We start from the raw sequence: 11,437 nt of genomic DNA, 5'->3' as shown, positions 1-11,437 counted from the left end.
TGGCAGGCACTAAGAACTTCTGAGATCAAATCCCAAATTCCGACATCCACAAGAAACAACATCTATGTGAACCCGATACCCAAGCACATGCACCATGAGTTACAGAAGGGTCGAAGGAAAGCCAGAGTCAAATCATTGGAAAAACAATTGTCTAAAGACGCGGAGGTTGTCTACGTGGACATAGGGGCTTACGGCGAACCTGGCAAGTTCACAATAGCTGCAGTTGACCACAAGAAGAGGCCAATTATTCAGGCTTCGATCTATGCCAAGGATCCTGCGGAAGCGGAATCACTGGCAATAGCCATCACCATAAAAACACAAGACAACCAAAAGAAGTCATCACACGTAGTGACGGACTCCCAACCAGCCTGCAGGGACTACCTGGCCGGAAAACCTCACAAAAGAGCGTGTGCAATATTACGTTCCATCTCCCAGACGCATACAATTACATGGACACCTGGACACGAAGGCCTAGAAGGAAATGAGGTAGCGAATGATCTAGCCCGAGCTCTCACAAACCGGGCGGATCCCCATCCCTACCTCACCCCTCTCCTAGGACCCTACGGCGACAGGCTGGAACACCTACGGTTAGAAAGAATTTTCTCACCACCACACAAACAACTTCCTTCTTCGGGCGCTATAGACTGGAGAAAAATACAAACACATTCCCTAATCTTCAAATTTTAAATAAGATAAGCCCAACAAAATACACGAGTTACTGTCCTTGGTGCGATGCAAGCCCCCCACTCTATCACATCTCTTGGGAATGCCAGGACAAACCTGACCCAACGTTAATAGTGCCATGCCCGACACACGAGCAGTGGGAGGCGGCCCTGACCAGCGACAATCTGGACCAGCAAGCCTGGATTATCCAGCTAGTCCGCAAGTCAGCTGCTGCCAGCGGAGCCCTGGACTAGGGGCACCGACCACCCAGCTCCAGCGAATTTTTACTGATTATATGCTCATTAAAAGTTTTCTCTCTCTCTTGACTAGTAGATGTTGCAGTGGCGCCGTCTGGCGGCGTCAATGAAAATCGGCGTGCCTGACGTCGTCGTTCGCGCCACTAGAAAGTATTCTAGTTCACTATATTCAGCAGGCTAGGATGGATGGAATATAGGAACGTCCTCTTTGAAACGGGTTGGTAACAGTAGCTATCATGCTCATTTTTCTCCTGAAAAAAAAAAATAAAAAAATAAAAAAATAAAAGGCGCTGCAGCGCCCCTTGCGGGAGGCGAGCCGTTTTGCTTCAGCCATTCCGTTGGCGCGCGCCTCCGATTCTAGTTCACCACTATACTGACTATACTTCCGCCATGGTGACCTTGCATAGTGCACGTTGTTGACGTTGCATTTCTGCTCTGCTCTTGCGGTCTACGGGAACAGTGAAAACCACGTGAAAACTCCTGGGAGCCGGAACAGAACCTCGACTGCCCAGTACTGATACCGCGGTTCAAGATGATGCAAAAGCAAAAAGCCGAGTTACAGAACAGCAAGAAGAAGACCGAGGGTGACGGTAAACCACGTGGCTTCGACCGGGGCCTGGTCCCGGACTATATTATCGGGGCAACCGATTCTTCAGGGGAGCTGATGTTCCTCATCAAGTGGAAGAACAGTGACGAAGCGGACATGGTGCCTGCGCGAGTGGCCAACGTCCGTTGCCCGCAGGTCGTCATTCGCTTCTACGAGGAACGCCTGGTTTGGGAGAATTGCGGAAATCGTGATGCAGAGACTTAGTGTGCGAGTACCCCCACTTCCACCGCCGCCTTGGTACATTTTTTGGCCGAACATTTCTTTTAATTCCCAACAAACCATCACGCGAGCCGTCCGGTCGACAGGCTGCATTGATCGGCGTCTCCACCGGGGAACACTCCGATGTTCTGCCTTTTCTTTTCACGTGCAGACGAAGCCTGGACCTTGTGCTGTCTTTTTCTAGCTTTGCTTAACCAAACGCACGCAAGCCATCGTGCAAGTGTCAAGCCGTTTTGCAGCGCCGCGCTTCTTGGGTTGAAGTGTTTCTATAGTTACTGTGTTAGCCCGATATGTTCGGTAGAAACCGTCCGTAGCGACGTGTTTTGACGCCCCATTCCTGCCACTAACGCTGCACTTCCATTGTTTCCATTTGTCACCCCTCGTTTTCTTTCCCACGCAATCGCCTTCAGCGTTACACTCGCGTTGATCCACCTTTTACCTCGTTTTTTTTTTTTTTTTTTTTTTTTTCTGTTTCCTGAAATCATTTAGCGAAGCGTGAATGAAAGCCTTTTTTGTTCATCGAAATTGGACGTCAAGAATGCGCCAGAACTAAATAAAATCAAACGGGGTCGCAAAATGTCGCGCTTCCGAGAGTACATCGAATACTTTTTTTTTTTCTCATTGCTTTGTGTTGGAGGGTTTCACGGGTTTGTATTCATGTAAAATATAACAGGAAATTAAACATGTTTCACCTGCATTTGTTGCAGACAAAAAATATCGCCACAGCCTCGTTATTTTGAGGTGTGCCTCGACCTGTCAGCTGTCAAAATCGCTGCCGTCTGCGGGCAGGTCGCAGGTCATAATATGATGTTAGGCACGCCTGTTCTATTATGGACTTTTTTTTTTTTGGTAAATATTGGTAACGTTTGGATTTATTGTCATCTGCTAATGGTTCATATCACAACATCCTTATCCATAGCATACTTTGCTTCCTCTGATGGTTGCGGTTATTGCATTTTAGTTATTTTAAAGGCTTTGGCATGTGCAGAAACCATGTGTTGCTCACCTTAAAATGTAACATCCTTTGCTTTTGCTTGAAGAGTGCTGATATGCACAGACAATGTAACCAATTCCTTCATTTTAAGTCTTTATTTCTCAAAGTGCGCAATGCTAAAGAGACCATTCCATTTGTTCTGGCATGCTGCTTGTGGTCCAAGTGTAAATTTAGCCTGTAAAGTTGTGCTCGGGGGAACTGCTGGAAGTTGGAGAAAGAATGGTGAAGTATAAATTATTGGAGACTATAAAGCAGTCTTGCAGGTTGGGAATAAAGAGGCAGGAGTTAGTGAAAAACCTTGCAAGGTTATGCTGACGCTGAAGTTTGGGTGCTCTGAAACCCTCTTGTCATGCATTGGCATGCACAAACTGGAGCAATAGAGAGTTACTTTTAGAGGACACTGAGTCAGTTGCAAGGTTAGAGCACTTAATTTAAGTATATTGTTGAGCTAATCAACCCTGCCAACTGTCAGTGCAACTCCAAAGCACACTTACGAAAAAAAACAAAACATGGTACTGGAATCTGGCGCAGCCACCAGGCGTTACGTGCATGTTTTTGTACCTTCAAAAGTTTTTTCAGTTATTGGTAATGTTCGGTAATGTGATCCCACATGGCTGTTTTCCATGAAGGGAAGAGTCTTACAATCACACGACTTCATTGCAGTTAGCCTTGTCACGTCTTCAGTGAAGCCATTGCCTTGATCGAGCGATTTGTGCCATGAAATGCGTTAACTGTATGGCTTGGCACGTTGTTGGGAGTTTTTCTGTAGCATCTGCATTAGTGTTGGCTGAATAACTTTGGGGCGTAACAATGCACAGAAGCGTTACATTTTTTTAACAGGACTAAATTGATGTTGGAAAGACTCAAGCTAATAATGTCGGCCTCTTTGTTTGTGGGAGGTATTGTCTCGTTAATTCCATCAGGCTTTCGTCATTCGGTTTGAGTAGCAACTGATTTCACCATGTTTGCTGAATCATGCTATTGTACATAGGAAAAAAAATACATTTTGCTTCACTGTGATGCTCGAACCACTTTGTAGACTTCTTTTAACTTGAAGCGCTAGGTTTTATAAAGGGGCAACACCCTGCCTATGGTTTTTTTTTAGTTAGGTAGGGGTATGCGCCAAGGAAAGTGAGGCCATGCATTAGTGCGATCCAAACTGCATATTACACTGATACAAGTGACAGTGCAACTGCTACAGGCATTTAGCAACGTCAAGCTCCCGCTAGAAGAATAGATGGCGTCCCAGCCAATGCCTCTCGCGTGGCTTGTACAACAGTGTATTTTTGTGCTGCGCATGCTGATTATATTAGCTGAACAAACAATGAAATGTTAAGGTACCTGAAAAAACTAGGTATTTGATACATCACGAATTGCCCGTATTATAAGGTGCCCCCTTGTTGGTCTGTGGTGTATAATATTCACTGCTGCCCGCCACAGTTGTTCAGTGGTTTGTACACTCAATTGCTGGTCCTGAGAATGTAAATTCAATTCCACCCACGTTTCGATACAAGTGAAATTCAGGGCACCCATGTACTGTTGTATATCCATGCATGTCAAAGAGCCCGAGGTGGTTGAAACCTCCAGAGTCGTTCACTATGGCATGCCTCGCAGTTGATGTCGCTTTGGGATGTTAAATCCTGTAGATCAAAGCAAGCATAGTACCCAGAAACGTGGCGCAACAAACACAATCACATGACAAGAAACACAACACAGGTGCACTTCTTCTCTTGTGATTGCGTTCATTGCGCCACATTTCTGGGCACTATGCAGCACCAACTCGCCCCTCAAGCTGTTATTCAAAGCAAACATATTCACTGCTAAAGCCCAGCAATGAGTGGTGACACACTTTTCACTGCTGAATTCTTGGTCTCTGGAGGCACTGCAAAATATCACTGTATTAGTATTCGAAACTCATGTCAACATGATTACCACATCCCACTTTATGCAACCAGCAGAGAAGAAGCAATAGTGGAGGTTCTAAATGAAACAGGAATGATCACCACAACACGTATGGCTTGAAAATCTGTGCTCTTCACTCGACTTGTGCTCTTATTCCATGAATTTTTCAACGTAATACTCACCAGTCCAGCTCACAGACTGTATTGACTACTGTACAGTTGTGCCTTGAAAAGAACCCATATCTACTTGCATTTCATGACTGGCAGTTTTAAGGCGTAAGCTCACGTAACATAATCCTGTGCGCAAGAGTTGTCCTCGAGATCTGTCACATTCCGCAACATTAGTTCTTGTCTAGGGTTCCTGCCATCTGCAATACCACTCGAGCGCGCCAAGGAACTCTACATGGCAGGAGCGATCCAGTACCATCCAAGCTCACACTTGCGAAAGAAAGTGTGACAGATACCGTAGCTTTCCTTTCCTGTAAATCAATTATAATCACGTGTAGCAATGCAATGAGCGCCGATAAGAGGCAAATGATAGGAGAGGAAGGGTAGGCTTTCGCCATTCTCCTCTTAAGGGATATAAAAGAGACCCTCTAATTTTCTTTGTGGGTGTTCACAATCGAATGTAACAGCTCACCGTTATCTGAAGATTCCCAGTGACGTTCAATGGAAGGCATGCAAAATTTTTTTTTTAACCAGCTGATACACTGCTACTCAAAGGCACTTATTTATGTCTCCATTTATGCAACCTGCTTAGTGGTTGGATTATTTGGCAGGAAATGAAATGTGCCTCTTTTACTCAGCCATTAGGCAAATGCATGCTTGTCCTCCTCTGCCTTAAAACTACCAGCTCCTATTGCTCAGGCATATATCATGTTGGTGACAAGGGATAGCAATACATGGTGGCAGCAGTCAGGTATATACCTGCCACCTTGCATTTGCAATTGGTGCATAGTAGAAGCATGTCGTCATGCCTACCTCATTTGTGTGTCAGTTTTCTAGGTAGCCAATAGATTTCCTCATACTCCCCAAAGGGCTTCACATGTCACGAAAAGACAGATTGCAATAGTGCAGTAAGCTATGCAAAAGAAAACTGGTAACAAGAGCAGAGAAGGTTGCTGGAACGAATGTGAGTCAAAGATGTCTTAGTGGAGGTCAAGAAGAAAAGGCCATGGGGAAGGGTATGCAGTGTGGAGTTCAAATAACCATTGACTAGCTGTGAAAAGGCAATGGATTCCAGAGAAAAGTAAGCATAGCAGCAATAGAGCTATTTGATTTTTCATTTTTAATGAAAACCATGCCAGTCTGGGTGGGAAAAAAAAGGCAGACACAAAGGAAAGAAGAAGATGGGTATGTGTCCAGTAAAAAGAAAGTAGGGTTCGACAGAGTGTTATGTGACAAGATGGCATTAGGAAGTTTGTAAGAATAAGGCAAAGTCACAGCTACTGTAAGGTAAGGATAACTGGAGGGCAGTGAAAGAGATTATACTGAGTGAAGCATCAGTACAACAGCAGTAGTTTTGATGTAATCCTCAGCACTCTTAAAAGGCCACTGAATTATTCTTAGTTGGCCCATTTTAAATAGACAGTGTTAAAGGCTCCATTCTCCAGGCAATCCAATGTTGGTGTCATCATCAGTGCTGACAGTGTTGTGACTTGGCAGGTGACGTGGTAGTGCGGTAATTAGTTGGTGGGTAGTGTGATGTCACGAGACCCTAGATGACAGATTCGAGGTTGCAGGAGCTGTCAGCTTGAGCTTCTCCTTTAGTTAGATGAGAATGGAACTCACCGGAGCCTTTGCATTCCAAGTCAGATACGCGACTCCCACACCAAGCAGGCACATTTCCACGGTGTGGTTAAAACAGCACTTCATGTTTACACCGGGTGATCGCTCACAAATTGGGACATTAGTGCTTAAGCCAGAGCATGTACACAAATGAGGATACGCAAAGGAGCTAGCACTGCATCATATCTTCAAGGTAGAGTTTGAATAAAACACAGGCGCTACTGTTTACTGCCGTACAGGTACCTTAGAAATCGCAATGCAGGGTGTTTAACAGATGAAGCGAAAAATAATTTTTCTTTTTTTGTAGAGGGCAAGGGGACTGTTGCTTACACAATCATGTACCGCTTTTCTTATCGAAAAAAGCCTCACAAGTCTCAAGAGCAATTTTTTTACTACTTCTGCCTAAAATTTCCATATTAGAAAACCGCAGTATACAATCAATGCCAGCTTTACACTCCACAAGGTGCATTCGTTCATTATTAGCATTCTTCCTGAGGTGGCCATTACACATCATCCCGTCTGGCCAATGTATGATCTGTCACAGGACAAGGGGACTTACATATGTGGCTTTGGTGGCACAGTAAGAAAGCTGCCTTTCATGCTTCTTGCAGCAATGCTTTCCTTTGTTGCAAGGGATGCAACTGTTTGGGTGCCGAAAAGGCCATCGAACTTTAAACAGATTAGCTACCTTGTTCAAGTTGTGGAAGATTTTGTGCATGTATGGTGTAACTTGCGTTCTCTGTCTATCATCTGGGGTAATGACAGCCTTCAAGTGTGCACTGTCCTCCATTTTCATGAGACGCATTTCAGCCACCATGGCCCACCCAGGGAAGCTAGCTGAGAACAGCCTCTCTAAGCGATGGTTGTCATGCATGTGTGAACTCCAAAGCGTAGATTCCAGGCACAGAGTTGCAGTAGATCTTTAGAATTTTTTAATAGACTGAGTCATGTGGGAAGAGCGCTTTTTGCGCACGAGGATAAAACGCCCAGCACACGTGCCTTTTTTTAATTGTATTCTTAGACCTAGAAACAAACCTTCCTTCTTCAGGAAGCTCATATGTAATGGTTGGCCCTCTGCCGAGTTGTTTAAAACAGCAGTGGAAGCAGGCTCGAGCATTTTGAAGCAGCTTTGGGAGCAGTAGTAACGCCATTTTGGAACAGCTTTGGAGCAACAAAGACAGTTTTGGAGCACGTTTGTAAGGTCTAAAGTCTTTGATAATTGTAGTTTTCTTTTTCTGAAATAAACAATCTTTACTCTGATTCCTTTCATTTTCAACTTTGCATTCATCTCTGACAAGACAAATGGCCAAAGCATGTAAAGATATATAACACAGGCCGACCTTAGCAGCAACTTGCGAAATACTAGCAGCAAACGTAAAGCTTCCTGGTGCGCTTCAACATCTAGTCTGACCGAATGCATTGCCTGTTTTGACTTGAGAGATTTAAATGTCGAGTCTACCGTTTGGATGTGCTCTAGCAGCGATACTAGTTTGGAGTTCAGATTAATGGGCATGGCATTTCCCCTCCCTATCTTGTGCATATCTATTTTATTTAATTTATTTAGAACACACCTCAAAGCCCCCAGATATGTGGTATTGCATGATCCTTTTTGGTCCTATGCATCTCTGAGCACATGGATATTTCGTCTGCCAAAAAGGCGCCTTCAGACCACAGCAACGTGCCATTAACGACCAGTGCCGCACCCATGCTTTTTGCCTACCGTGGGATCGCAGACTGCAGCACTACCTTGCTCGTCTTGTCCATTTGTAAATATGGTGGAGGTCTATGGGGTGGAAGCACGCTCAGGAATTTTGGAGCAGCTTTGGGATATGTAGATGGCATTGAAGGGTAGCTGTTCCATCCTACAGCTCTTTTACTGCACTGCCTCCTCCCAATAGTTCATCATTCTTTGCTTGCGCAATGCTGGGTCTCATTTTTAATACTTGGCGATACACCCCGTGTGCCTTTCCAACACTCCCAAGAAGCTTCCTAGTGATTGACAGCTTTGGCGTACCAACCCATAACGTTTCAAGTATGGCTTTGTCTGCCATAAGCCTGGCAAACTTGTCAAGACCGACAAAGAGACCCGATGATGAAGTACCTGCTTGTTTTCACAGCAGAACCATTAGAATAACTCATGCAGTTTTTGCAGTCGGACAAGTTTCCTTCCGAGCGGCTCACAGTAGTTTGCGCTACCTGCTTTGCTTGCTGATCTCGCTTCTCTTTACTGGCGATTCAAAAGGCTGAGAGGAGGTGCTACATCACATGCACAGTGCATTTTTTTTTTCGTAATTATCTCTTCGCCACTGGCTCATACGGAATTTACTTGTCAACAAATATTTATAATGCTCCATGCTTCCTTGCATTAAATAAATTACATTTGTAATAAGCTCAGTGCAAGATGGGTTATATCTCTGCCCCCTGTGCTCTAACATTGTTCCTGCGTTCTGCTGAATTTGATGGTAGAGCATCGAGGCAACCAGTTTGGAGCAGAATGGAGCAACTGGAGCAGCACTTCCACCCCTGTTAAAAGCTTTTACTGCACTCTTCAGTGCATCCTCTTGAGCAGTTCACTTTCAAAATGAAAACGTCAATATATATAGAAAACTTTAGGACTTTGTCAGAGTTAAAATTGTTGAATGATCATGTGAAAGGCTATTCCAGGCAAAACTATATTCTAGAACACAGGGAAAATACAAGACCCATACATACGCCCTTCATTCGCACATAAAACTGGTCATTAGATATGAACGAAGTGCTGTGAAGGTAAATTTCTAAAAGGGATAATATTTTCTCTACTGTCATACCAATTACATTCTAGAAAGAAACAGCCACATTTTCAACTTGCAGCTCTATGCCTAACATCTGTGCTTTGGAAATCGTGTGTGTATGAGATGCGAGCTAGTTGTGGGTTGATTGTGGTGGCTGGGGCTGAAAAACTTCTTAGGAAAATGAAGGCCAATGCACACACGAATGCTGTAATTCCCCGGATGATAGACAGAGCCCACAAGTGCCACGTATGTACAAGGTGTCCCACAACTTGAAGAGGGTGGCTAATCAGCTTAAAGTTTCAATGGTCTCTTCAGCACCCAAGCAGCTTGCTCAGCTGAGCAGTAGCATCAGTTGTGATAAAGGAAAACAGTGCTGTAAGAAGCATGAAGAGTGGTTCACCAACTGTGCCCCCAACATCATCTATGAGACTCGTTCTCCTACGACAAATCATACATTGGCCAGATGGAATGATGTGTTTATGACTGACTCAGGGAGCACGCAAGAATCTTCTTAATAATGAACAGATGTCTCTTGTGGACCATTTTAAAACTTGCACCGATTGTGCACAGCAGTTTCGTTGCATGAGAATCTTAGTTAGACATAGTCGAAAACCCCCTCTTGAAACTTTAGAGCCATTTTTTATCAGGAAAGTGAGATATGAATGTGTAAGCAACAGGTCTCTTGCTCTCTGCGAAAGAGAGGTAAAATTTTTTTTCTCTGTCCTTTGCTAAAAAGCTGATTTCTCCGATTCCTGTATAGTTGCACCTCCACATGTCTGCGAGCATATATGGGCGTGTCCAAATAAGAACAGCAATAGGGATCCCATTACCATTTTTTGTTTTCAATAAATATTTATATGTGGTCGGCAAATGTCTCGACACAAAGAAATTGAATTTAGTTTTGCAAGATACAGCTTAGTTTTCTAGAAAAAAAAAAAAAAATCTCGTTTCACTGCAGGTCGAAGTGTCGTTTTTTTCCTTTACAATAAATTTGAAGTTTGGTGACCTGCTGCTAGTGTATAAATGTTTGCCATCTATTCTTTTTTTACCCACTAAATCTATGTAACTTTTACTGTTATGGGAGTTATTAAAAGAGAGATTTAACGTTGCTGTTGGTTTTGTAATAAATGGCAAACAGTGCTCCAGAAGCAACAAGCTACAAAAAGGTAAATATTCAAGCTTAAATACGGGCATGATGTGTTAGCTTTTTAGCATTAAGTCTTTTTTAAGGTATTATTACAATAAAGTTATTAATTTCAGGCGAACTTGGGAGCTCTTGGAGTCAAAGTTGTCCGTCTTTTGATAGCCTTGAGTTTTGGCTGATTTCGAAATATTATGGAGAAAGAACAAACAACTCTAGAACTTTCGTTTTTTTTGCAGAAATAGAGAACTAGGCCTGGATAATATACAGAAAAAATTTCAGCTGCAATACCTTATTAAATCATGCCAGAATGTAGGGCTGAATATTGACACTTTTCAAAACGAACCCTCAGTTTTATATTTATCGTCAAAATTTTAAACAACATAATGCAATACCTTTTCAGGCCGTGATATTTCTGAGGGAATAATCATTCATGAGAGGGATTTTCATAAAAGTCGTTGATGTGTTTTTTTTAATTGCAATCAAAGTTGCATATTATTCCTGTTTTCGAATCTTGGGCAAATTTAATGGGTTGTGGAGAACATGCCTAGCAGTCTAGAGCTACCAATTTTGCCTAAAATTAAGAACATTATAGTAATAATACACTAAAAAAAGACTTCATGCTAAAAACATAACACATCATACCCATATTTAAGGTTGAATATGAACGTTTTTGTAGCGCGTTGTTTCTGGAGCACTGTTTGGCATCTTTTACTAAATCAACAGCAACAACAAATCTTTCTTTTAATAACTTCCATAACAGTAAATATTACATAGATCCAGTGGGTAAAAAAGAATAGACAAACTTTTAGTACGCTAGCAGTGAGCACCAATTGCAAAATATAAAAATTTAGAGAGAGCTGGTGGTTTTATGGTTACATGTCAGATACAGCTATACTTTTTTTTGGTCTATATGCTGTACTTTTACACTAATGTTGCCTTTAGAATCAAGTAGCCACATCAAGATGTCCCTTTATTTGGTAGGCAGTGCACAGCTAAGCAACCTACACAGATCATACCTGTTTGTTGCTTCTCGCTGAAGTTAGTAAATTAAGAGGACCTCTTGTTTTGGTGATTTTTTTTTTGTCCATGCTGA

The 11,437-nt window shown here is 43.0% G+C and overlaps 1 protein-coding gene across 1 annotated transcript; it reads left to right on the top strand.

Annotated features, from left to right (window-relative positions):
- Positions 1-1,238: 1,238 nt before the first annotated feature.
- On the top strand, positions 1,239-2,390 carry LOC146183570 (chromobox protein homolog 3-like). The gene has a single exon (XM_084609151.1). It carries the CDS (start codon positions 1,453-1,455, stop codon positions 1,729-1,731), a length of 279 nt encoding a protein of 92 aa, XP_084465277.1. The 5' UTR covers positions 1,239-1,452; the 3' UTR covers positions 1,732-2,390.
- The last annotated feature ends 9,047 nt before the right edge of the window (positions 2,391-11,437 follow it).

This window comes from Amblyomma maculatum, chromosome 7 (genome assembly GCF_055883805.1).
Source record: "Amblyomma maculatum isolate TAMU_Amacu chromosome 7, ASM5588380v1, whole genome shotgun sequence".
Classification (NCBI taxonomy): Eukaryota; Metazoa; Arthropoda; class Arachnida; order Ixodida; family Ixodidae; genus Amblyomma; species Amblyomma maculatum.
The sequence above is the reverse complement of the archived record's forward strand: the minus strand, read 5'-3'. Positions and strand labels throughout refer to the sequence as shown.